The 24,539-nt window shown below is 32.6% G+C and overlaps 1 protein-coding gene across 3 annotated transcripts in view; it reads right to left on the bottom strand.

Moving 5' to 3' along the window:
- LOC126890552 (dynamin) overlaps positions 1 to 19,174 on the bottom strand; it is an 84,961-nt gene extending 65,787 nt beyond the window's left edge. For all 3 annotated transcript variants that reach the window (XM_050659572.1, XM_050659574.1, XM_050659575.1), the window contains exons 1-5: positions 18,905 to 19,174; positions 18,524 to 18,597; positions 9,300 to 9,449; positions 9,031 to 9,234; positions 4,142 to 4,334 (exon numbers count right to left, since the gene is read on the bottom strand). In XM_050659572.1, the coding sequence (XP_050515529.1) occupies positions 4,142 to 4,334; positions 9,031 to 9,234; positions 9,300 to 9,449; positions 18,524 to 18,597; positions 18,905 to 19,068 (785 nt within the window). In that variant the 5' untranslated portion in view covers positions 19,069 to 19,174. The remainder of the gene's footprint in view (positions 1 to 4,141; positions 4,335 to 9,030; positions 9,235 to 9,299; positions 9,450 to 18,523; positions 18,598 to 18,904) is intronic.
- Positions 19,175 to 24,539: the final 5,365 nt, after the last annotated feature.

The following is a 24,539-nucleotide window of genomic DNA, read 5'->3' as shown; positions in this document are numbered from 1 at the left end:
TTGCATGCGTAGAAGCCGAGTTACGATCGATAAAGCGTCGAAAAATACTTGACTGTGAGCCGATGTTGCGCCTCATAGCGCGCCATTAAAATATCGATATCTTGACCAAAAATAAACTTACGAACATTTTCTTAAGCTCAAATTATTCCTTTTGAGTTCTTCTATATAATTATTGTTAATTAAAGTATAACACTGTTACTAATAAACCAAGTATAAAAGTTATACTGAGAATAAATCAAGTATAGGCAAAATCACTACCAATAAACATGGAATAACTTCGGTATAGATTATACTTGGTATAAGAATTTAGTCCAAGTTTATACCGACCCACACCCTTGTTTAAGTCTGGTATAACCTATTTTACGAATGTCAAAGTCATCACAGACAAAAATTTATTATTTTTTGATTTGTCTTTTGAGTAGACATATAATAAAAAAATGTGTTTAAGAGGTATTGCGGCTAATGAGGAAGTTGATAATTTAATTAACATGATGTAAAATACACGAAAAAGGAAAACTTTCAAAGAAAGCATAAATTCCTTTTCAAAGAATGCAGAATAAAATTCCGGTTTCCTAAAGATGATGTACGGTTTTTAGAAAAAATAGTAGGTGATTCACTTATTGCAAACAAACGGAGGCTTATCCTCCAATATACAAGAAAAATATGGTCTTTATTTTCTATAATATGTAGAACATCTCTCACAATATTCTTCACAATATGCTGAAATTAACATATTTACATTGCATTTATAAGTACAATAAATCAATTTGTTTACTTTTTCTTCACTTTTCCATAATGCAACGTTCTCTTTTATTTGAAGCCATTTTATAAAATACTCAAACTAAACATACAACATACGAAATAACGATTTATTAAAATATAGCAGAAAATACAAAGTACGAAAAATGACGGAATTTGGCTTGTCAGTTGTAGATAAAAGTCAAAATTGACATATTTCACCGAATATATCGTTGTTTTATGCAATTGTGTAGAAGATTGCCCCGTTGCCAAACTATTATTTCGGAATAAAGTGGGAATACTTATAACTAACTTATACCGAGTTTATTGGTAACAAATTATTTTCGTATTATATCTACCTTATACCTAGGATAACTATTCTAGATATAAATACGGAATAACCTTAGAATACGAGTGTTTTATTAGTAAGGCAGTAAATGTTTACAGCTCTAATTTACTTGAAACCCTTATAAACAAATTAATGTACAATCTTTTTAAGAAAATTATAACTTCAAGCGAGTATAACTTTAAAACAAATAAAGATAACGTAATTTAACAAACTTTGTTTGGAAGGCTACTAATGAAGCTTTAAAATGAGACCTTCTAATGCTAATTTGCATGCGTAGAAGCCGAGTTACGATCGATGAAGCTTCGAAAAATACTTATTTCGAAATTTGCAATTTGCATTGTGCACTAATTTTACAATATCTTGAGTTATAATTGATAGATTTAAGTTTAGTAAACGTTTTTTCTTCGTTTTTTATTATCGAACAAATTTTATTTGAACCATTATTTTTTATCTCTCTTCGTTTATAAGCCAGAGCCTTATAAACAATTTATAAACAATTAAATTGTTTATAACAATTTTTTGACCACTCGGATCAAAATCCACCCTCGAAATTCGTAATCAGCAGCCAAAAATCCATAATAAACCGTTGAGTTTGTCCATCAGAATTGAAAAGGACACGGTGACCCCTCTGGCGCCTAGACTAGTCGGACAACTTTTCTATTTTAGAAGATTTTGGGGAGGGGGCCCCGATTTAGCTCCACGTATTTTATAAATTTGGGCCCAACGTTAAAAAAAATATTACTTCCCTCATGAGACTTTTTTATTCAGTTAGTAATGTCGAGTTGGACAACTTTTCTATTTTGGAAAATTTTCGGGAGGGAGACGTTTAGTAAATATAGAAGTGTCTAAAATTTGGTGCATCCGACAACTGAAGCACGCTTAAAAATTGGAAGGACAATATTACCAGTAAATTGTAAGTATTTTTATCAAACGATGAAATATAAAGTTCAAACCTAACTATGGGCCATTCCACGAACATACGCCTGTTTTGGATTACTTTGACAACGAATATTTTACTGTGCAACATAAGAAGTACGAAAGTAAATGGCGCTAATAATTATTCCAATAAACAACAATGTAATTTGCAATTTACTTTCGTTCTTCTTATTTTGCACAGTAAAATATTCGTTGTCGAAGTAATCCAAAACAGGCGTATGTTCGTGGAATAGGGTATATAAAATTTTTCAGGTTCTTGTTGATGGTTTTTGACGTTTCTCTTTATAATTTGTATGTACTCTTTACATAACGAATATGCAGTTTGTTAATAAAGTTAATGTTAAAATAACGGTATAAATTAAACAATTTTCGGAAGACAAATTTTTACGATATTTTAGGACGATTTTTGTTAACAAAGCATAGGAATAAATCATTTACAATAAGTTAAATTTAGAATAACTTATTTATGTAAAAAACGTGAAATAAGAGAATTAAAAAAATATTTTATCTTAAATATGGCAAACATGTAATTTGATAAATATTTATTGGTAAAAAATTACTGTTGGTAAAAAATACTTCATTGAAATATGAACAATTTTACTTTTATCAATTATTTACAACAATCTATTGTAAATTCAAGTGCAAGTGATTTATTCCTATGTTTTTCAATCCAAATTGTTCTAACAATATCGTTAATTTGTTGGTGGAAAATTGTTTAAAACAATTTTCATGGTTAATTTAACATTAAATTTATTAACAATAGGCATATTCGTAATGTATGAAAAGAGTAGGTACATACGAATTAAAAAAGAAACGTCAAAATCCATCAACGAGAACCGGAGATATACTATACCGGCGATATACCCTGAATCTTTACCCGTGCGTCATCATTTAAAGCATACTAAATAGGTCGACGATAAGTCGGAAATTGAAATTTACTAAACGCAACAGCAAGTCACTTACTGTCACTTGCTGTTGCGTTTAGTAAATTTTAATTTCCGACTTACAATTGACTTATTTCGTAAGCTTTAAATAATGACGCACGGGTGTAAAGATTCAGGGACTCAACAGTAGTTTATAGCGCGAATTTTAAAACGCCCCCTCCACTACTCTAAACTGAACAAACTGGTGCTCACATTTTGGTAGATGACTCTGCTCAAAGGCAATATTTTTCAAACTGTGTACTTTAAAACTTCAGTTCTTTCAGTCCTTCAGTTCTTTCAAATGCCGCTAATTAGTTTTCTTAATTGTTATAATTTTATAAACAAACTATGAATAAAAAAAAGTGACAAACTTCGTCCCTAATTGTCGTAGGACAACTATTTTTTTTAGTTTATAAAAAAATGGCAACCTTTCGAATATGAAAAAATATTTTTTTCCGGGAAATGGCGAAAAATGTATTCTGTTTATAAGCAAAAAATTGGCAATGTTTTTGCAATCAAGTTTTTCAATGTTGAAAATGATTGTTTCAAACTTTTTTTAAATTCTTTTGATACAATAACTCTCTTTCTCTCTCTCGTTTATGCTACCCGTAGAATCATAGTTCATTTTTTCTGACTTAAGGCAGCGTTCAAGTATGTATTACGTAACGCAGGTTGGAGGGGAGGGGGGGTCAAAAATGTTAAAAAATTGCGTTACGCAATAGTTAAACGCCCATTACAGTGCGTTACGTAGAAGGGTAGGGGGGGGTCAAAAATCTTCAAAAATCGCGTTACGTAATACTTGAACGCTCCCTAAGTTATTACAAAAAAAAGTTGTTTGGGATAAACAAATTGAATAAATGTTAAATTAATTGATGAATTATTATTCTCAAATTTTAACTACATTTTCAAACACTGTAACACCCAACTTTTTACGCAATATCAAGGTTGTAGGTTAATTTTTTACAATTTTGTGGGTTAGGTGGAAGAGCAGATGTACATTATTGTCGGACAATGGTGTACATACTGAATCTCGCCCAAATAATAAAATATGTTAATGTTTATTTTACATACATTTTACATTGTACATTTGTAGGAATAAAGACATTTATTATTGTATAACATTAAAAGTTTTTATACATTTACGAATGATTTCATTGTATCACATTAATATGTATAAGAATATTTTGGTACTCACCTAAAGAAAAACTTCTTCTCGGCATTCAAAGCAGCGTTTATGTCTTTCCGGCCGTCTATATCTTTCTGAGATCGATTAACAACACCGATATACCCTCGTCTTAAAGGTAACAGTTTATTCTCTAATATATCACGAGCATCAGTACCTTCGTCCATGAGATCCAGCTTGGTGATGACACCAATAGTTCTTATACCTAAAAGAGCGAAATTTGAACAGCGGAACACTTTTTTTGTGTACAGGTGAACCAAAATAGGAATAGACGTTGTGCGCTAGCAAATTGCAAATTATAGGGGAAGCATTTCAGTTGATCGATAGGGTGGCACAATTTGCTACAGTACATTATTATGTACAGTTGTCAGCAGGGGCGGTTTCTCCATTGGTTCACTTGTGCAGTGAACACCCAATAAAAGTTCATTAAATTACAGTTTTTTTAAATCTCATAAATATTAAAATATCATTAAAATATTTTTTAATCTCATAGAATCATTAAAATATAAGTTTATTTATTAATCATATTTATTTGCTCTACGCCGCTGGATGCACGTGGTAAGTGCAGATACTTATGCTCCCTCTTTATACTGTGGCTTTGGTGCAGAATTCAAATTGAACCAGCCAGTACTAACCTACCCCTGTATGTTAGAAAGAGAAATCTTAAAATCGGTGAAAAAGCATTTCGCCTATCTAAAACAGTGAGGATTTGTGCAGTGCACCCATAGATCAGTGGAGCGTTTCGGTTCACAGTTTGGAATTTTCTGTTGTGGGTTCTAGTTAAATGCAGTTAAATCTTAAATACAATATTAATAGTTTTATGATTGGAGCCTTATTCAGTGGATTTTATGAAATAAACTGCAAATAGTTTTGAAAATCGACTTCTTATAAAAAAGAATGGTCCACCTCGGCCGGAGATAAACTTGGTAGAAGAATGTGCTATAAAACACAAAAAGTTTAAACGTTGCTTTAAAGTTAAACAATATAAAAAAAACTTCGTCGTTGTGCGGGTGTGATAAACTACATTCTTTGTTTTGTTTTCCATGTTTAGTATTTTCGAAAAATGAAACTATTTCTTCAGAGTGGACAAAAACGGGCGTTCGGGATTTATCTCATTTATCAACAAAAATTAGAAAACACGGATCTTCCCAAATTCATTTAAAAATTGAATTGCAACTCTCAGATATTGGCAATATTAATGTTTGCCAATTATTAAATTCTGGGTATAGGAAATCAATAAAAGACTTTAATTTTTCGCCTGTGCCGCAATTGCCGCGGCTTTTATTCACCATTTATACACTCACCGGCAGAGAAAACGGGCACCCCAAAAAATGGCTCATTTTTAATGTCTTGTATTTCCTAAACCTGATGTCCGACTTAATTAATTTTTTTAATATGTTATAGCCTTATTCTTTATCAATATCGCTGTAATAATATTGTTGCTAGACAGATACATTGTCATTGTATACAGGGTGTACGAATCAAACTGTGTTTTTTTCTCAAACTTTGGAACACCCTGTGGAATGTTCTAGCTTTTATAAAATACTAAAATTAAAACCCAACTATAGCCACAGATTTTCTTAACATTCTGTTTTTTTATTCATTCGCTTATGTTGGATAATAAAAAAGTTAGGCACTTTAACAACTACCCCTGTTTTTCGTCAATACAGGGTGTTTTTCAATAAGTACGGCAAGCTTTAAGGGGTAATTCTGCATGATAAAATAATGACAGTTTGCTTTATAAACTTATGCCCGCAAATACTTCGTTTCTGAGATAGGGGGTGTTGAAATTATTCTTACAAACTGACGATTTATTTATTGCTCTAAAACGGTTTGTGATATGCAAATGAAATTTGGTATATTTTAAGAGCTAGTTATTGCGCATTTTTTGGCATACAATTGAGAATTTTATATTCACCATTGGCGTGCATACGGGATATATCTAAAATATTTATACCCGTATGCACGCCAATGGTGAATATAAAATTCTTAATTGTATGCCAAAAAATGCGCAATAACTACCTCTTAAAATATACCAAATTTCATTTGCATTCACAAACCGTTTTAGAGAAATAAATAAATCGTCAGTTTGTAAGAACAATTTCAACACCCCCTATCTCGAAAACGAAGCATTTGCGGGCATACGTTTATAAAGTAAACTGTCATTATTTTATCATGCAGAATTACCCCTTAAAGTTTGCCGTACTTATTTAAAAACACCCTGTATTAACGAAAAACGGGGGTAGTTGTTAAAGTGCTTAACTTTTTTATTATCCAACATAAGCGAATGAATCAAAAAACAGAATGTTAAGAAAACCTGAGGCTATAGTTTGGTTATAATTTCAGTATTTTATAAAAGCTAGAACATTCCACAGGGTGTTCCAAAGTTTGAGAAAAAAAACACAGTTTGATTCGTACACCCTGTATACAATGACATTGTACCTATCTAGCAACAATATTATTACAGCGATATTGATAAAGAATAAGGCTATAACATATTAAAAAATTACTTAAATCGGACATCAGGTTTAGGAAATACAAGACATTAAAAGTGACCCATTTTTTGGGGTGCCCGTTTTCTCTGCCGGCGAGTGTATAATTACATTCCTTAATTGAACACCCATTTTAAATTACCACGAGGCGCCACTGGTTGTCAGTACTAACTTCCAGAGGAAACATATCCATAAAGGAACAAGGAAAATACCAGGAACCAGTCAATCAAATTGACCACATCCTCATCTCAAAAAGATGGGCCACAGACATAACTAATGTCAGAACGTATCACGGGGCGAACTCTGACTCAGATCACTATCTTGTGGGGGAAAATTGTGGCAGAAAATCGTGACAGTGGCAAAAAGGAAAAATAGTCAAATTAAAAAATGGAATGTTGAAGGTAGTGGAGTCACTAAGGGTGGATATGAGCTATTGCCTCCGATTTCATTGAACCTCCATTAATTTGCATGAAAATTGGTGAGTGGTTAGAGGATATCTCCATGAACAAAGGTGACATGGTGCCAACTTGCGCTTTTACCCTGCGGGTGGATGCCACCCCTTCTCGGGTGTGAAAATTATTTTATTAAAAATAACCCCATAATTGGATAGAGGGATAAATCCTAAGTAAAATTTGTTATATAAAGTTATTAACATAAATCAAAACTTTTTGAGTTATTAAAGATCAAAATTTAATTTTTCGTGAATTTTACTAGAAAAACCTTTTGTTGTTAACTAACAGTGAGTTATAGGTAATTGAATGTATATTTTTTTCGATGAGTACCCAAATCTAAGTATTCAAGCTCTGACAGGGTTGCCAATTTAGTAGATTTTCTACTAGATCTAGTACAATTTCTTGTGATTTAGTGGGAAAATTTTAAATCTAATAGATTTTAGAATCTGGTAGAAAATATAGCAGATTTTGGTAAGAATATGCGACAACTTTAAAAAAAAAGAGCAATAAATTTTTTCTTGGAACATTAAATTTGCATTTTATTTACACTTAATTATGGTATAAGAATAGTGTTCTGCTAACTTGATGGACGTTAAATTACCTTTTAAAATTTACAAATTTTAAATAATTACATGCAACCGTTATAAACAATGATTTATGTAAACAACATTTCAAAACAAATCGGTCAATATTTGTAAGAACTGTGGCAACTATGTCCCAAGCCACAAATGAATTCTGCATCCCTTCCATATAAGATCCGCGAGCAATATTTTTGTATTCTGGAGAGCTATCAAAAAGTTAGTACAGTAGACTCCCTCAATAACAAGAATCTCGTTTTATCAGATAACAATACATAATATTGTGCATACATATGAATATGTAGTTTTCTAAATCATTAAGTTCCTTTAGTGAAGCCATTCTGAGCAACGTAAGATGCTAAATATTGTTTGAATGACGCTTGTGAAAAAGAGTTGGTGGATAAACAGGAAGCAGTTGACAGGCAGTGGAGTTTATTACATCACTGGCCTCGATAAGCACACATATTTTAGGCATTTCTCTATTCGCGGTGTGCAAGTACTTGGAAGGGATACATGAAACGATTGTGCACGAATAGCGGAGAAATATTGCAACTTTCTTAAATAATTCATATTGTTAATTGAAATTGTCAAATTGACATACATTTCATATCTACTGTCATTGAAGAAGAAAAATTATATGTTGCTCCACAATATTGATATGATATGCAATTATTATATAAAGGTAAATTTAATTAATTGTATTTTGCTTGCAGCACTGCATTTTAATAACTAATTTTATTTACTACATACAATTGTTTACTTTTTAATAACAACCTGAATCTTATTTTTTCTTCTTATTATTTTTTTGGGCTATGGCCTTGACAATTATCCAGTAACCAGGACTAATATAATTGGCCAATATAATTAAAAGTGCGAATAAAAGTACAGAGCGTAGAAATAGGTGTCACTTTGCCGAACTTGCACGGTCCCAATACAGGCAGCTGGGGCAGCTGGCTCTTTATAGCCATGTAGTACAAGAAACATGTTCTTTGATCACATTTTCCCTCATTATACCAAATATACCTCGTTATAGGAGTTACAGTTCAATAGGAATTTCATGGGCACCTAATGTACCTCGATATAAGCGAAACCTCTTAATACCCATGTTTGTTATAGAGAGAGTATACTGTATTATCAAGAGATACTATAGTATCAATGAATTTTTTTAGGACAGTTGTGCTAATTGATAGCTTTGTTATTATGGAAATTATATAATTAATATTTTAATGTTACACAACATGAAATAGTACTTTTTTGTACTATTTCATGTTGTGTTTTATAAATGTAACTCATTTTCTCTCTCTTTCTCTCTCTCTCTCTCGCTCCCTCTTTCTCTCGGAGTGTATTTGAAATAGAATTTCATAGATAAAGTACTTTACCTTGGGGATCTACCTCTTTGGCCAGTTTCAGAGCATCTGAGTTTGCCAAATCTGTATTGGCAGGTGTAACGGCTAAGATGAGGCATGATTCCCTCTTTATGAATTGCATGATCATACCTCTGATTTGCTGTTCGATGTCGATCGGTTGGTCTCCAATCGGAACCTTTGTTAAGCCAGGTAAATCGATAAGAGTTAGATTTAGTACTAAAAGATAACAACAATTAATATTGATTCATTAATATCTAAACAAAGTGTAGTAAATATCTCACCATTTGGAGAATATACCCTTAGGTTAATGGGTATATTTGATATTCCCTTATTGCTTCCGGTGACTCTGTCAGTTTCTGCTTCAATCTCCAAACGGACTTCATTGAAATCAACAAATTTCTTTCCTTTACAATGCAAAAACTCCGCATGTTCTGTAAAAATTGGCATATGTAAAATATATATTCTTAAAACCTGCTCAAACAAATTTTACTCATTATGTAGTTCACGAATGTGATGACTATTAGATAGAATGAAAAATAATAAGATAGTTAAACACTTTGACCTCTATGTACTATGAAAACTACTAAAGCATACTCCATTTAGAGAATAACATCAAAATTTCAACCAAGAAGTCAGTTTTAGCGTTAATAGTTGCTGAAAATGGGAAAATTCGAAGATTTTAGTTGCAAAGAACCTCCGAAAGTTAAAAATATTCTCTTTATATCTATTAAACATCGTCAGTTATACATTTGAGGTACGAATTTATTGACCATCCATCATATTCACCAGATCTAATTCCATGTGACTATTTCAATGCTTAAAAATTAACTTATAGAATGAAATTTTGCAGGGAACTATGAAGTTGTAGCAGAAACTTTACGTGATTTTGAGATGCTTGAGCAGAATTACCCTTTGGAGAGGAAAACAAGTAGAAAAAGCATCTTAGTGTGTTGAGCCATGTAAAGAGAAACGGACACGATGGTGTAAAAAAGAGATAAAAATCAAAATAAAAAAGAATTGTGAGAAGAATACATACAAGACAAAACGCAACAAAGATATAAAAGATACAAAATATAGAGAACAGATATTAAAGCAATAACCAAAAATGAGAAAAAAAGAAACTGGCACAAGTTCTAAGAAAAAATGAAAAAAAAAGCAATAAAGAAAAGTAAAATTATTGTTTTATACAACACTGAAAACCCTACGAAGCAACAAAGAAATAAAGTTAAAGCAAATAATGTCCAAAAATGCAACAATATTAAACAATGACAAGGAGAGCAAGGAAACACAAAGGAAAATGAAAAACAATGTAATTGGCAGATTACAGGAAAACACAGGAAACAGAAGCTATACAGGAAAAAGAACTAGAGAAAGCAACAGGAAAGATAAAGACTGGGAGAACTCCTGGGAGCAATGAAGTTGGTACGGAAATATTGAAATATATAGGAGAAAAAGCTAAAAAAAGATTATTATATAGTGAGGGGCAAAATTATGGAATAAATTCATTTTCTCTACAATGGAGATTGATTTTGGAGATAAATTCTGAAACAGGTTGATTTTTATTTTTAAATTATAATTTTTTGGTATATATATCCTACTAGTGATGTCATAGATGACAGGCGTGATGATGATGGGCGTGATGACGTGCGATGATTTTTTTTTAAATGAAAATATGGGTCTTGTAGTAAGCTCATTTGAAAGGTTGTTCAATTCTCTATTTAGTAATACAAACATTGACATTATTTATACAGGGGGCCAAAATAATATTTTTTGAATTAAATTAGTTGATGCAAAAAGAAGAATATATTATGTAATTTATTTAACTCAAAATACATTTTACTGCTGTTGGTAAATAGAAAAAAATGTTTATTTCAGAAATAAACATTATTTTTCGCTTAAATTAAATGTCAAACAGCCTTCCAGCTGCCTTTTGACAGCTGGAAGGCTGTTTGAACATTTAATTTAAGCAGTTTTTTTTTAATATTTTTATTGACGGAAAACTCCATTTTACAATTAAAATTAAATAATTGATGGATTCGACCGTTACTTGATGGAAGTTCATTTTATCTAATAATAAACCAAAAACTCCATAAGAAAGCCCTGAAATTAGTGTATCCACCACCACAGAAAGAACCCAGTACCTTCTGCTATCTCACATATACTGGCAAGATAACAACAAAAATAGCCAGATACATAAAAAAGAAAGGAATAACACCAGCTTTCAGAACTAACAACAACTTAAGCAAATATATTAAGAACAATAAAAGCCGAAAGAGAAAGCAACTACAGAGTGGTGTGTACAAACTAACGTGTGGTGACTGTCCGAAAACGTACATCGGTCAAATTGGCAGAACTTTTGACAAACGGATAGCAGAACACAAAAGGGCATTCAACAATAGAAAAACAGACACTTCTACATACGCACTTCACCTTCTAGATCATAATCATTCTTTCAATGAAGAGTTTCAAATTCTGCATATTCAAAATAAAGGCCTTAAGCTATCTTTTTTAGAATCTATGGAAATTAATAAACTGAAAAATACAGATATAATTCTGAATGACCAACTCGAGACAAACAGCTCCCCACTCCTCAACCTCTTCAGTTGAAGACTTAAAAAGGCAAACACATTGTAAACTATATCACTTGAGAAAGGCACTCTGCCGAAACAGCTGTAGTCACTTAGTTATAATAAATTCTGTGGAAGTATAGAAAACTAACGTTTTCAGTGTTTTATTATTAGATTAAAATTAAAAGTCAAAATTAAACATTGAACACAAGTTAACTTACATTACTTACAATTAAACTAACGACATCAAAAAATTAAAATCAAATTAAAATAATTCACGTGAAATAGTCCTTTTAAAAGCATTTAGTATGACTCCCATAAAGTCTATATATGGAAACTCATTTACACTAGAAACAATTCTATTTAAAGGCATATTTTCTGCATGACGTGTATTGCACGATCTAGCGGATAGCAAGGGACATCTTCTCAAATTCCTAGCTGGAACATAAAGATCTATTCGACCCAGAATGCTAGGTGCAACAATAATACCATTTAACACCTTAAATACGAAATTAAGGTCAAAGTATCGCCTGCGATCCTCTAGACGGTGCAAATGAAACATCTGCATGACCTGACTGGAATTCAATTGCATTCCTCTAGTACCTAATCTATACCGCAGATATCTAACGAATTTATTTTGAATCGATTCAATTCGATATTTGTGATTCTCATAACTTGGACTCCAAATCACTGAACAATACTCTAGTAATGAATGAACATAACTCAAAAACAATCTCACAATTACAAACAAATTATTAAAATCATATGACATTCTGATGACTAACCCTAATGTCCAATTAGCACGCGCAATAATGGCATCATAATGGTCCACAAAACTTAGCTTACTATCCAGTAACACACCTAAATCCTTAATTATCTGAACCCTAGATAAATCCACATCTATCTTGTATTTAAAATCACTGGTGGTCTTATTACGTGAAAAAATAATATATGAGCATTTCGAAGCATTCAATCTAAGATTATTTTCCTGGCACCAATGTACTAAAGAATCCAAGTCTCTCTGCAAACCCTCACAATCAGATTCTGACCTAATGCATTTAAATATCTTTAAGTCGTCTGCAAATATCAGATATTCAGATTTAAAGTTCCTACCAATATCATTTACCAACAACAGAAAAAGCTTAGGACCCAAATGGGAACCCTGCGGAACCCCTGACACGGCTTCAAATCCATTAGAAACACATCCTGCTGATCTTACTTGCAATGTTCTTCCTTGCAAATACGAAGTAAACCAAGCTAATAAAGAACCAGTGATACCAAAGTTTCTCAGCTTTGTAATCAAGACATTATGATCTAGTAGGTCAAAGGCCTTACTGAAATCGATGTATATAGAGTGCACCTAGTAACCCTAATCCATTGCTGTACCTGTACTATCGATATACAAAAAGAGGTTAGTGAGAGTAGAACGTCCGCCTACAAATTAATGTTGGTTGTCCGTAATAATGTTCCTACAACAATTATCCAAACTTGGCAAAACCATTTTTTTAAATACTTTAGATAAGGCTGACTGAATACAAACTGGCCGATAATTTTTGATATCACTGTGATCTCCTGCCTTGAAAATAGGACACACAAAGGAATGTTTCCATCTGTTCAGGAAAATTCCCGTCTGGAGAGATTTATTAAGAACATATACTAATGGTTCACACAAGGACACTGCACTTTCTCTTAGGAACAAATTCGGTATCAAATCAGGGCCAGCCCCTTTATTGACATTTAATGACAACAACACATTCAGTACATTGTCAAAAGTGACTTTGAGGTTACTAATTTCCACCTCCAGCTATTGTGAGAAAATTTCATTACCCTCCAGGTTATCCAGAGATTTACCATTAAAAGTGCTGTATACAGTACCAAAATGTTTCGCAAACAACTCTGTTGTTTTTTGTTTGTCATTCTCACTTTCCTCACCTAGAAACATAGAGCTAGGGAGAGCACCATGTCCGTTGGTTTTATTTTTGATGAACTTCCAAAATTCACCAGCGTTCTCATTCATTCTCACTTCCATCTTTGAAACGTAAGCATTGTAAGACTGCTTAGTGAGTGATGAGCATTCATCTCTCAAATTTTTAAATTCAATCTAGTGGTGATACTTATTTGTAGTTTTATATTTTTTATGCGCAATCTTTTTGGCAATGACTTTACCCTTAAGTTCAGATGAGAACCAAACAGGAAAATTCGATCTTTTTACAGATCTTTGGTACAAAAAGTTCAATTGCGTTACAAATAATGGAATAAAAAGCATCTAAAATGTCATTTACATCCTCTAAACAGTACAACTCAATCCAATTGATCTGAAGCAAATAATTATTCAAGGCACCATAATCCGCCTTGTGAAAGTTATAATAAATATTAGTTTCCAAACTGATATATTGATTATCAAATAATATTAATGCTTCAAGTGAGGGATGATACCTGTCACACGTCATTAAAGCTTCCGTTTTTTTTTTAGATTTAAATAAATAAATATCAGAGAAACACAGATCAAGAATTGAGTCATACTGGTTTTTAAAATAATTATATTGACCTAATCCTAAAAAAATTGAACTCGTCACAAAACAAAATTTCAGTATCATTACTTATATTTTTAGCAGTCATCTCACCGTCCCATATCAGATTTGGTAGATTATAATCCCCAAATAATACTAGTTTAGAATCTTTATACTTATTTATAATTAGTTTTACAGTATCAATGTGATTGGAATAAACATCCAATCTAGATCTGGGCGGAATGTAGACACAGCCAAAAACATATTTAATGCAATTAATAGTAATTCCAGCAAAAACCTGTTCTACATTTGAACTGGCAATTTCCACTAGACAAGAACTGATATCACTTATAAATGCTATTAACACTCCACCTCCTCTTGATTTAATTTAAGCTAAAAGCAATGTTTATACATATACAGTGAGTGCCACCCTACTAGATACATGGGTACGTACCTAATTGCTATGCTTATGGGCTAATCCGGTCCGTTCTCAGATGTGACTTACATCCCTGTCATGTTACTGTCAAGAAACTATTCAAAATAATTGTTTTTCCATACAAAAAATACATTAATTAATAGTATTATTACTCGGCTTTACAATATCTTTATTTAAACACCAAGAATAATACAATATTTTAAAACTTTTACAACTTTAACAAAATGACAACTATAAACCTTAAAATATTATTTGCCAACTTTCTACATTAATGTTCAGTTTCTAAACAGTTTCAGATGTTGTAAATGTCACTAGACATAAAAATAAACATTGCAGAAAAGTGAAGGGTTCATGATTGTAATATCCAACTTTCTATGTTAATGTTCAGTTTCTAAACATTTTCAGATGTTGTAAATGTCACTAGACATAAAAATAAACATTGCAACAAGTGAAGGGTTCATGATCAATTCCTATGTATCTAGTACCATGGCGCTTACTGTATACACAATATACATAATTTGCAGATGACAATTTAGACAAATGGAAACATAAAAATTCAACCTAAATGCAAATAAAAAGAAGAACAAGGATAACGACAATCATAAGGCAAAAAGACATGGAAGACCAAATCGAAGTGGTGATAGATCAACAAACATATTGTAACGATATGATGCCAACAGCAAGCGATGAGCTGATCTACCAGAGATGACCAGAGGAGCATAGGTGTTGGCGCATAGCACTGCTGGGGGAAATCAAAGGAGTAGTGGCAGCGAGAGCATATTTAAGGCGAGTCAAAAGGATGAGAAAATCAGTCATTGCTAGCCAATTGAACTAGCAATGGCTAGATAGCTGCTGCTAGCGTGTTGAACTAGCATTAGCTGGTTTGGCAAAGATGCACCGTTTGTGAGGTGGAACTATGCCTAGGCGGATGCCACAGTAGTGACGTGGAGTCTTGCCATAGTCGTTATTGCAGTAGGCGGTAGTAGCGAGGAACGAGTGACTGCATTGCAGTGGAATGCGGGGTCTCCAGAATACGTTGATTTAACGTAGCGAGATTGTTATTGTATATATTGTTTATCATATTATTTTAATGTTGCTGTTATGATCGGATGACTGTAATAAAGTTTAATATTGTTTTTCCTTTGCAGAAGATGGAATTGTATTTTATTTTATTTGTTTTAAACTGTATATAATTATCTTAAATATATTTACTTTATTTTTAACCTGTGTTTTACTGAGTCTGTCGTCCTTGAAAGAACTACCCATTACAATATACAAATACATAGGAACAGTAAAAATATTAAATGAAGTCAAAGGATGACATCGTCGTACTAGAACAATACTAAGACAACTTAAAAAATATAGTTTCGAGTAAATTGAGTTTTAAATTTCCTCCATAGAAAGTATGAAATAAAACTATTTTATATCAGTTTATTGCATTGTTTCTTAAATGCTATGGTGCCCTATTTGTTCTTGAGTGTGTTTAGAGTTCAACTGAAAATTTGAAATAATAAATAATGAGAATAAACTGAGATTTTGTAACAAGTCCTCCTCTTACACTTTTTGATATATACAGTAGACTCGCGATTATCCGAGTCTCGGTCATCCGAGCTCCTCGGTTAACCGAGGCAAAAGTCAGAACAGAGGAGTTACAATTTTCAACCATGCCGCAACATCGCCGGCTTAAAAATCAAAAAAAAAAGCAAACCTTATGCAAAATCAAATACTTTTTTAAACAGTAACATTATTAAGGTAAATGTTTTTATCTTTTATAGACAGTACTGTATTAATTTTGTCATTAAAATATCCACAGTTATGATTATTCACGTGTTTTTCTATCAATATAACGAATGCCAGTGTTAACCGAGTTTTTTCATATCCGAGGTAGTCACGGTCCCAGTTACCTCGGATAATCGCGAGTCTACTGTACAATAATTTATCTTTGCTAAGTGTTGAAGTTGTCCTAGTATTGTATTTATTTTTTGTAATATACTTTAAAAATATCTTTATTTTTCTTCAGCTTGTCCTAGTATTTCACCAATTCTATTTTTCAACAATTAATTTTGTTACTATTATTAGCATTTAAAAATATCCCACTATTACACTATTTTTTGACGCACTTGACCACTTTGTCTTGTTTCATTGATTTTTCAAGTTATCTTTACACAATTATTCGCAAAAAAATGCAGTAGGTATTATAATTTTTTATTTTTTACTGAAACTTCAAGAAATAGCAAACATAATATATTATTACATAAATTTATAAAATGAAATCAAATATTACCAACTGGTTAAATCATTTATACTAAAATTCCACTCAATAAACAATAATAAATTGAAAAAAAACTTCCGGGAACATTTTTTAATCGCTAACTTCTTGATCTTGTTGTTGACCTTTCTTGTACGGTTTTAGATTTAAAAAAAATCGTGATGTTCAGCAGGGATATGTCGGATTAAACTTAAAAGATCTTCTTTTTTCTTAAACGGAATTTTAGGGCGTTCCATATAAGCTGGAGCAATATTGTCAACTTCATTCATTCGAACGTTAATTTGTTTAAATGAATCGGTACCAAAGGTTTCCTTGTAGAAAATAATATTTGGGCTTTCTTTGGTCACTCACAGTACCTTAATATTGCTCCAGAGTAATTTCTCTCCAATTGAATTTTTAGAAAAACTTGCAAAATTCATGCTAAACTTTTTCCAATCTAAAATATCAGAAAATTGAAGATTATTAACCCTATAAGGCTTTCCTGTTTTTTTGGCTAATTTTATGATCATTGCCATTTCCTGTGGAGTTAAAATAAGTCGACTCAGTAAAGCTCTTTTTTTGGCAAACTCTATGCAGGAATGAATAGATAATGATGCATCAATGTTTTAAAAATTTCTGAGTATTTTTCTTGTCCGCTCAGACACCGAATACATTTTAATAAACAGAAGACACATGTTTTCCAAACAAATTTAAAAAACGACTTCTAGCATCCGCACTCTATTGCAGTTGGAGAGCAACTTGAAGTTAAACTGACCAGTGAAAATGAACAACTTTACTGTAACTGTCCACCTCATCCATGAATTCGTAGGTGAGCGTGGGGATATACTCGGATATTTATTCAAATAATCCTTATTTTTGAAGCTTAGTTAGGGAAATACAGAGACAACTTAAAAAAACAGGTTAATTTAAAATTTTCTTTGCCACACTTGGTGAAATAGTCGGACAAGCTTGCTAGTAAAATACTAAGACAACTTAAAAACACAGATATGTTAAAAAAATCATAATGCAGATGTGGGGCTAGACTAAGACAAGTGGGAATGTCCGGGTATTTCACCACAACTATGATTAGAAAAGGCAAATATTAATCGGATAATAAAAAGGTATTTTAAGATATCTTCCTTTTAACCTAGGTATTTCCAACAAATCAACTAGTGCAATATTAGGATATTGCTCATAAACACCACAAAGCAGCCGATTGAACAAATCTTAGTATCTTTCCAGATAGCTTATAAAATTTTACATCAGATAGAGCAGATAACTCAAAAGTCAAATATTTGAAGATATCCTAGTATTGTTCTAGTGCGACGACATGATCAAACAAAAAAGATGTAATTTAGTCATTTTTCTAGTGACATTATTGGGTGTGAATCTGTCTTTAGAGTTTACTCTTCCTGGTTTAAAAACAGGGTATAGTATTATTGTTGTTTCCTTGTTTGTTTACTGTTAATATTGGCTATGAGCAGGTGTGCTCAGTTGTATAGAAATTTCCAGCCTCATCCAGTCTGTCAAAAGGTAACTAACTTTGCAAAAAAATAATTACTAAAATTACTAGACAGTTGTGTCCGAGATTAGCGAACCGACTAGAGGTAGATTATTTATTACATACATGATGTTCAAGTCAAAATACCCCCATGTAAATAGTTCCCATGACCTCAAGAAATAATAATAAACAACTAGTAAAAAACAAAGGTAATTAAACCAAAACAAAAGGTGACATTCTTACCAGATATGGCATTGATGAGTTGCAATATGAGCGGTCTTCTTGTGACGATTCCGGAGCCTCTAGGAAGGAAGTCTCTGAAAAGGAAAAATATATGTGTGTCATTCAACTCATTATCATGTACACTTAGACAAAAATCAATACCGACCCATATATCTAAGAAGTAAAGAAGTGTAAGTACGATAATTACGCAGAAGGTAATAATTTGCTGGGGCCCCATTCTCAAAAAAGAATCAATTTTCTAGTAGAATTGACAGGTCAATAGCCAGGTCAATGTGTCAAAAGTCAAAAATTAAAATTGATTTACAACATTTAGGTATAATCAATAACTAATTGTGGATATTTACGTGGGTTGAATACTAAAAAAACAGTATTTATACGTACTTTCCGACGAAATTCTCCAAAACTGAACTTTTCCCTGCGGATTGTCCGCCCACCACAGCGATTTGAGGCAGATCAAGAGTCATATGAACGCCCAGCTGTGTGAAGGCATCTTGCAACTTATTCACTATGGGAATAAGCTGCTCCATTCCCAAATTCCCTGCCATTTTTAGGCCGGAATTTTACATAAACTAGTGAAAAATCAACAAATTCTATTCACCACCTCGGAGGTACTTCTACGAACATGGCCGATAATAAACTGACTAAACAGTGTTGCCACAGCTCTGGGACAAAATTTCAGTAGAACTCTTCCTAATTTTTCGGTAGAAATCGTCAAATTTCGGTAAATTATACATTTTTGCCACTTCAAAACTAAAATTACGGTTATTATAATGCTTATTGAAAAGAACTAAAAATTGTAAATTTTTAAAAAATGATTTGATGAGTGGTTACCTCGATTGTATCTGGATTGCAACAGTGATGTAAAATTATAACAAATAATAGGATTGGGAGTGAATTTTTATAAAAACAACAGTCTGAGGCAGTGATGTAACGAATATTCGTATTCGCATTCGCATTCGCGAATATTCGCATATTTTTGCATATTCACATTCGCATTCGTATTCGCGAGCTGTGTGCGAATGTTTTGCGAATATGAACATCAGAGAAAAAAATAATTTGAGGATAATATTAGGTTAATATGATAAAATCAAAATCTATTCACACCTTATCTTTTTTTATTAACCCTCGTAACACTGGCGGATCCAGGGGGGTGTCACAGGGGTCATGACCCCCCATAATTGTAAACCCACGTATCCTAGGGTTGGTAAAGGCCGCGTCTCACCATCAAATAATTTGATCAAACAGTTTGAGCAAACTTGACGTAGGTACTTGAGGAAGTACGTCAAAGTGACGTCACAATTGCAGTTTTTTTGAAATTCTAAAAATCTGTGCTCTCACTATCAGTCTAGTTTGATCAATTTTTTTGTATTGAGTTGTCTAACTTGTTTGTACTTTATTTAAAATTAAAATTTTTCATTATTATCCACAATGAACACTCAGGATGTGACGTCACTAACTGTCACTTTCAGTTTGCTCAAACCAGTTTGATCAAATTATTTGATCGTGGGACGCGGCCTTAAGACTAACGCCCGGTTTCATAATCGTTAAAGTGGACTTTAAATTTTTGAGTTGGTACCTTTATCAATGGAATTGTTATGGGTAAATGTCAACCTTAAAGTGAACTTTAGTTAATGTTCACTTTAAGTTGATTATGAAACCGGGCGTGAGTGACCTTGCATCAAAGATAGGTAATTAAATCACCCTCAAGACCCATGACTCCCCCGCAAACAAAATTTCTGGATCTGCCACTGCCTCGTAAGGCGGTGCTTAGATTCTTACGTAAACAACGGTGCGGGGTGCATCTTCACCCCACCTGTATATCCATTTTTTTATATGTGAACGTCGGGGAAATTAATTAAAAAGATAATTAGGACTTATTTATTAAATTACGAAACATAATTTTACAAAAAAAGTACTCATTTCTTCTTAAAAAAAATTATTATCGTCACAAGACAAACACATGAAATTTTTCACAGAATGAGCAACACAAAGTTTTTACACACAATACAGTTATGCCGGGACTTTCGGTATTTTTTCTCTGACATAAGTAACACCGACCTTGTCCCGTAGTTCTGTTAGCTCCAGGTGGAACATCAGAAACGTCCAATTCAGGATATGAAATTTTCATCATTTGCACCCAAAAGTCATTTTGTAAAAAAAAGCACGTAAACGCAAACAGTTTTAAATGCTGTAATGTGTGGAATACGTTTAGAATTGAATTTAATACGAATAAAAAAATGTACAAAAATCAAAAAAAATTATTAAAAAAGATATGTCATAAAAACGAGTTCTGGGGTGCAGCTGCACCCCGCACCGCCTTACGAGGGTTAAGAAAAGGTAACTTAATCGCGTATAATCACATTATCAGCCTTCACGTTATTTTATTATTTGTTATTATTAAATAAAGCTTAAGATTTAGATTGATTTAAACTAAATATCAATTAACTTCTTGTTAGAACTTTAGAAAACATTACAAAAATACAAACAAAATTTAAAAAAACTGAATATTCGCATTCGCATCCGCGAATGTCGGTAGCAGATATTCGCATTCGTATTCGTGAATGTTCAAAAAATGACATTCGTTACATCACTAATCTGAAGTACGCGCACACCGGCAAAATAAAAATGACAGTATGAAGTTAGTTGCTAAATGTTTCAAGTTACATATCAGTTCAAATAAGCAATGTGAAAAAAAAAGCTATTGGTGTTTTTGTTAATTACCAGAGAACGGCAGTTCTCGCCAGTGGCGCACACCAACACCCCCCTACACGCGACACTATATATACACGAAATTTTCGATTTTCTAAATCTGACTGATTTGAAAGATGGGCCAAGTCCCATCTTAAAGTTCAGGAAAAGACTCACCCATTCATATGTCAACCATCCATTTTGGTCCAAGGGTGTGGATTTTACGGCCCTTTCTATTTAGGGTCTGTTTTTCGTTCTCGTCCCCAAAACTCCCAAAAACTTCAAAAATTTAAGTCCGACCTTTGCGGCTTCTAATAGTACCTACTGATCATTACCTTTCCAACGCATGTATAATTTTGAAAATCGGTTATACCATTCAGAAGTTACCGAGCTCAGAAGTATGACTCAATTTTTATTTAAAAAAGGGAAAATGTTTGTGGATATGTACAGTTGAGTCCGCGAGTCTTTACCCGTGCGTCATTAATACCTGGCGAGATAAAACACATACTTTTTATCTAGCATCATTCTCTTCCATGCATGAAACTCATGACAAACCAGCTGCCGTTTGTTATTAAGTAACAACACATGTTATTTTTATGAACCATCTAGACTCAGTGCATTGAAAAGAGATAGGTACAAAAAAGACGATTCTGTATGTTTTCATATTTTAAGCACAATTTGTTTGACGTTTCTGATTTGTTTAATTTTGTGGCTGTCAGTCAGTTGAACTTTTTGCGGTTTTTGTCGAATTTTTGCGTTTTGAAGTTTCTTTATATTACACAAACAGTTGTTTTCACAACTTATTTTATATTGGGCTTTGAAATTTTAAGGTAAATAATTATGTTTAGGCAATTAATATTTAAAATATACAAAGCTAACGTCATTCACACAGTAAAGAAATGACTGTGTTTAGATTTCCGTCAAAGTGAATAAAATAACAAAAATAAAATATGTTATTGGATTTTTTTATAAATTGTTTATTTATTTATTAATCAATAATAATAAAAGAATTTATTACAATGCAACAAGCGAGAGCTGGCGGCTCACCTTCTCGTATTCTGCATTTGTCGCTGTGTATTTTCGCTCAAGGTCACGCGCCACCTCTGGCTTGTCGTATTGTAAGCTACTTCAAATGTAGCTGTAATTCTGCGCAAAAATTTTGAAGCAAAACTTACATTTGACATTCTATATATTTGATAACGTCAAATTTTATAATAAAACCCGTAATCGGAACAGTAGCCACTTTCTGTCAGTTGTTGTTGCGTGAAATAGATTTCCGACTTATTTCGTATGCTTTAAGTGATGACACACGGGTAAAGACTCGCGGACTCAACTGTATGTATGTATGTATGTGTGTTTAAAAGTTAAACCGATTTGAATTTTTTTTCTGTGTTTGAAGAGGGGGTCAGGGCCGATTCAGAACCGCTGTAGTTTGTGACTTTTGACCACCCATAAGCCAGCTAGAGGACTTGGTAGGTACAAAACGGCATATTTTTTGGGGGTATATATCTTCGGATTAAGAAGAGACAGGAGAACCGTAAATACACCAAATTAATAGTGTTGAGTTAAGCTTTCAAATGGTGTTTATGCGGTCAAGATCAGACATACACACGGCTCAATATAGCCGAAAAACTGAAAAACTATACTTTGAAAATTTTGGTTTTTCGACAATTACTCAAAATTTCAACCTACGAATTGCGCCAATAACTGAGCGTTCGTAGAAGGACTCTAGACGAATCTAACGGTGTATACGTGATATCCGGGAAAATTCGAATTTTTAAGTTATAGGCTTCATAAGTATGATCAAATCTATTTCCTACGGGAAAAACGGTTTCTCAAGCTCAATAATTCCTGTAATAGCTTCAGTTATCATACTTGACCTTAGATCCATCAGATACTACTGGTAAATACGTTTCAAACTCATGTTTACTGATCAAAATCGGTTAAGCCTTTTAGAAGTTATTAAGCTACAAAAGTATAATCCAATTAACGATTATTCCCGAAATGGTTTATGTAGTTGTAGTGATTACGATGCTAAATTTGATCTGGCAACGGGCAATCCGACTTCATTTACCGGTCATCTCAATATTTTTTTCAATCTATTTCGAATAGAAAAAAATCTAGTGTACATTCGATGGACACTAGATCATTTGGGAGATAATGCAACAAAGGTGACCATTTATAAAGCTTAACGAGTAATAGAGGAACATTTCATTCAACTTCATACATTTAATTTATAAATAACTTTGAAAAACTCCTGTACAAGAATAAAAAACCGCTAAACGCCTTAAAAATGAGTGCGCATACAATATTCCAGCTACAAAAGATCTGATATGAATATTACGTGGCGCGAAAATGTATTTTCATTTTGATGCAAAACAAAATTCTAGTTTTATTTTAAAAGATTTTTCCATAATATTTGCTAAATTTGAAGTAAACGCGCCACAAAAGAGTTTAAAAATTCAAATTGTATCAAAGTTACTCTTTTGTGGCGCGTTTACTTCAAATTTAGCAAATATTATGGAAAAATCTTTTAAAATAAAACTAGAATTTTGTTTTGCATCAAAATGAAAATACATTTTCGCGCCACGTAATATTCATATCAGATCTCTTGTAGCTGGAATATTGTATGCGCCACTCATTTTTAAGGCGTTTAGCCGTTTTTTATTCTTGTTAAATTATACATTATATTCGACGGTGGTAGATATTTACTGATAATTTATAAAGTAGACTTTACACTACATGAATTTATCATGTGATTTGTCATATGATTTTTCCTATGACGATCCGCGTGACAATGCTTATGACAAAAACAATGCAAAATCATATGACAAATCACACAGTGTAAACATGTAAATTTCACTCCATGGCCAAATCATATGACAAATCACATGATAAATCATGAAATGTAAAGTCGACTTTAGTAAATATTTACGGACGTTTAATTTCACGTAAGAAAATGGTAAAGAAGACTTAAAAATCAATTTTGTTTCATTTATAATCGACGACGGCCATAGCATACTGAATCCATACCGGAGCATAGCATACCGATTCTAGTCCGATCACCGAAGTCAAGCAGTATCGGACGCGGTTATTATTTGGATGCGTGACCGCTTAAGAACACCGCATGTTGTGGTTGTCTCTTCTCCCTTTTTTTGTTGAATGTTTGATATTATTTTAATAAGATTAATACCGATATCATATAATCCGTGTATAATATTAATCTACGACACATGACAGAAGCTCGACACAAATGAAAATCGTTGAAAATCCCTATTTCATGGTATGTGATTCCTTTCATCAAACTCGAGCAGAAAGAGAAAGAAAT

The sequence above is a fragment of the Diabrotica virgifera genome, chromosome 8 (assembly GCF_917563875.1).
Source record: "Diabrotica virgifera virgifera chromosome 8, PGI_DIABVI_V3a".
Taxonomy (NCBI): domain Eukaryota; kingdom Metazoa; phylum Arthropoda; class Insecta; order Coleoptera; family Chrysomelidae; genus Diabrotica; species Diabrotica virgifera.
This window is presented reverse-complemented; position numbering and strand designations above follow the sequence as displayed.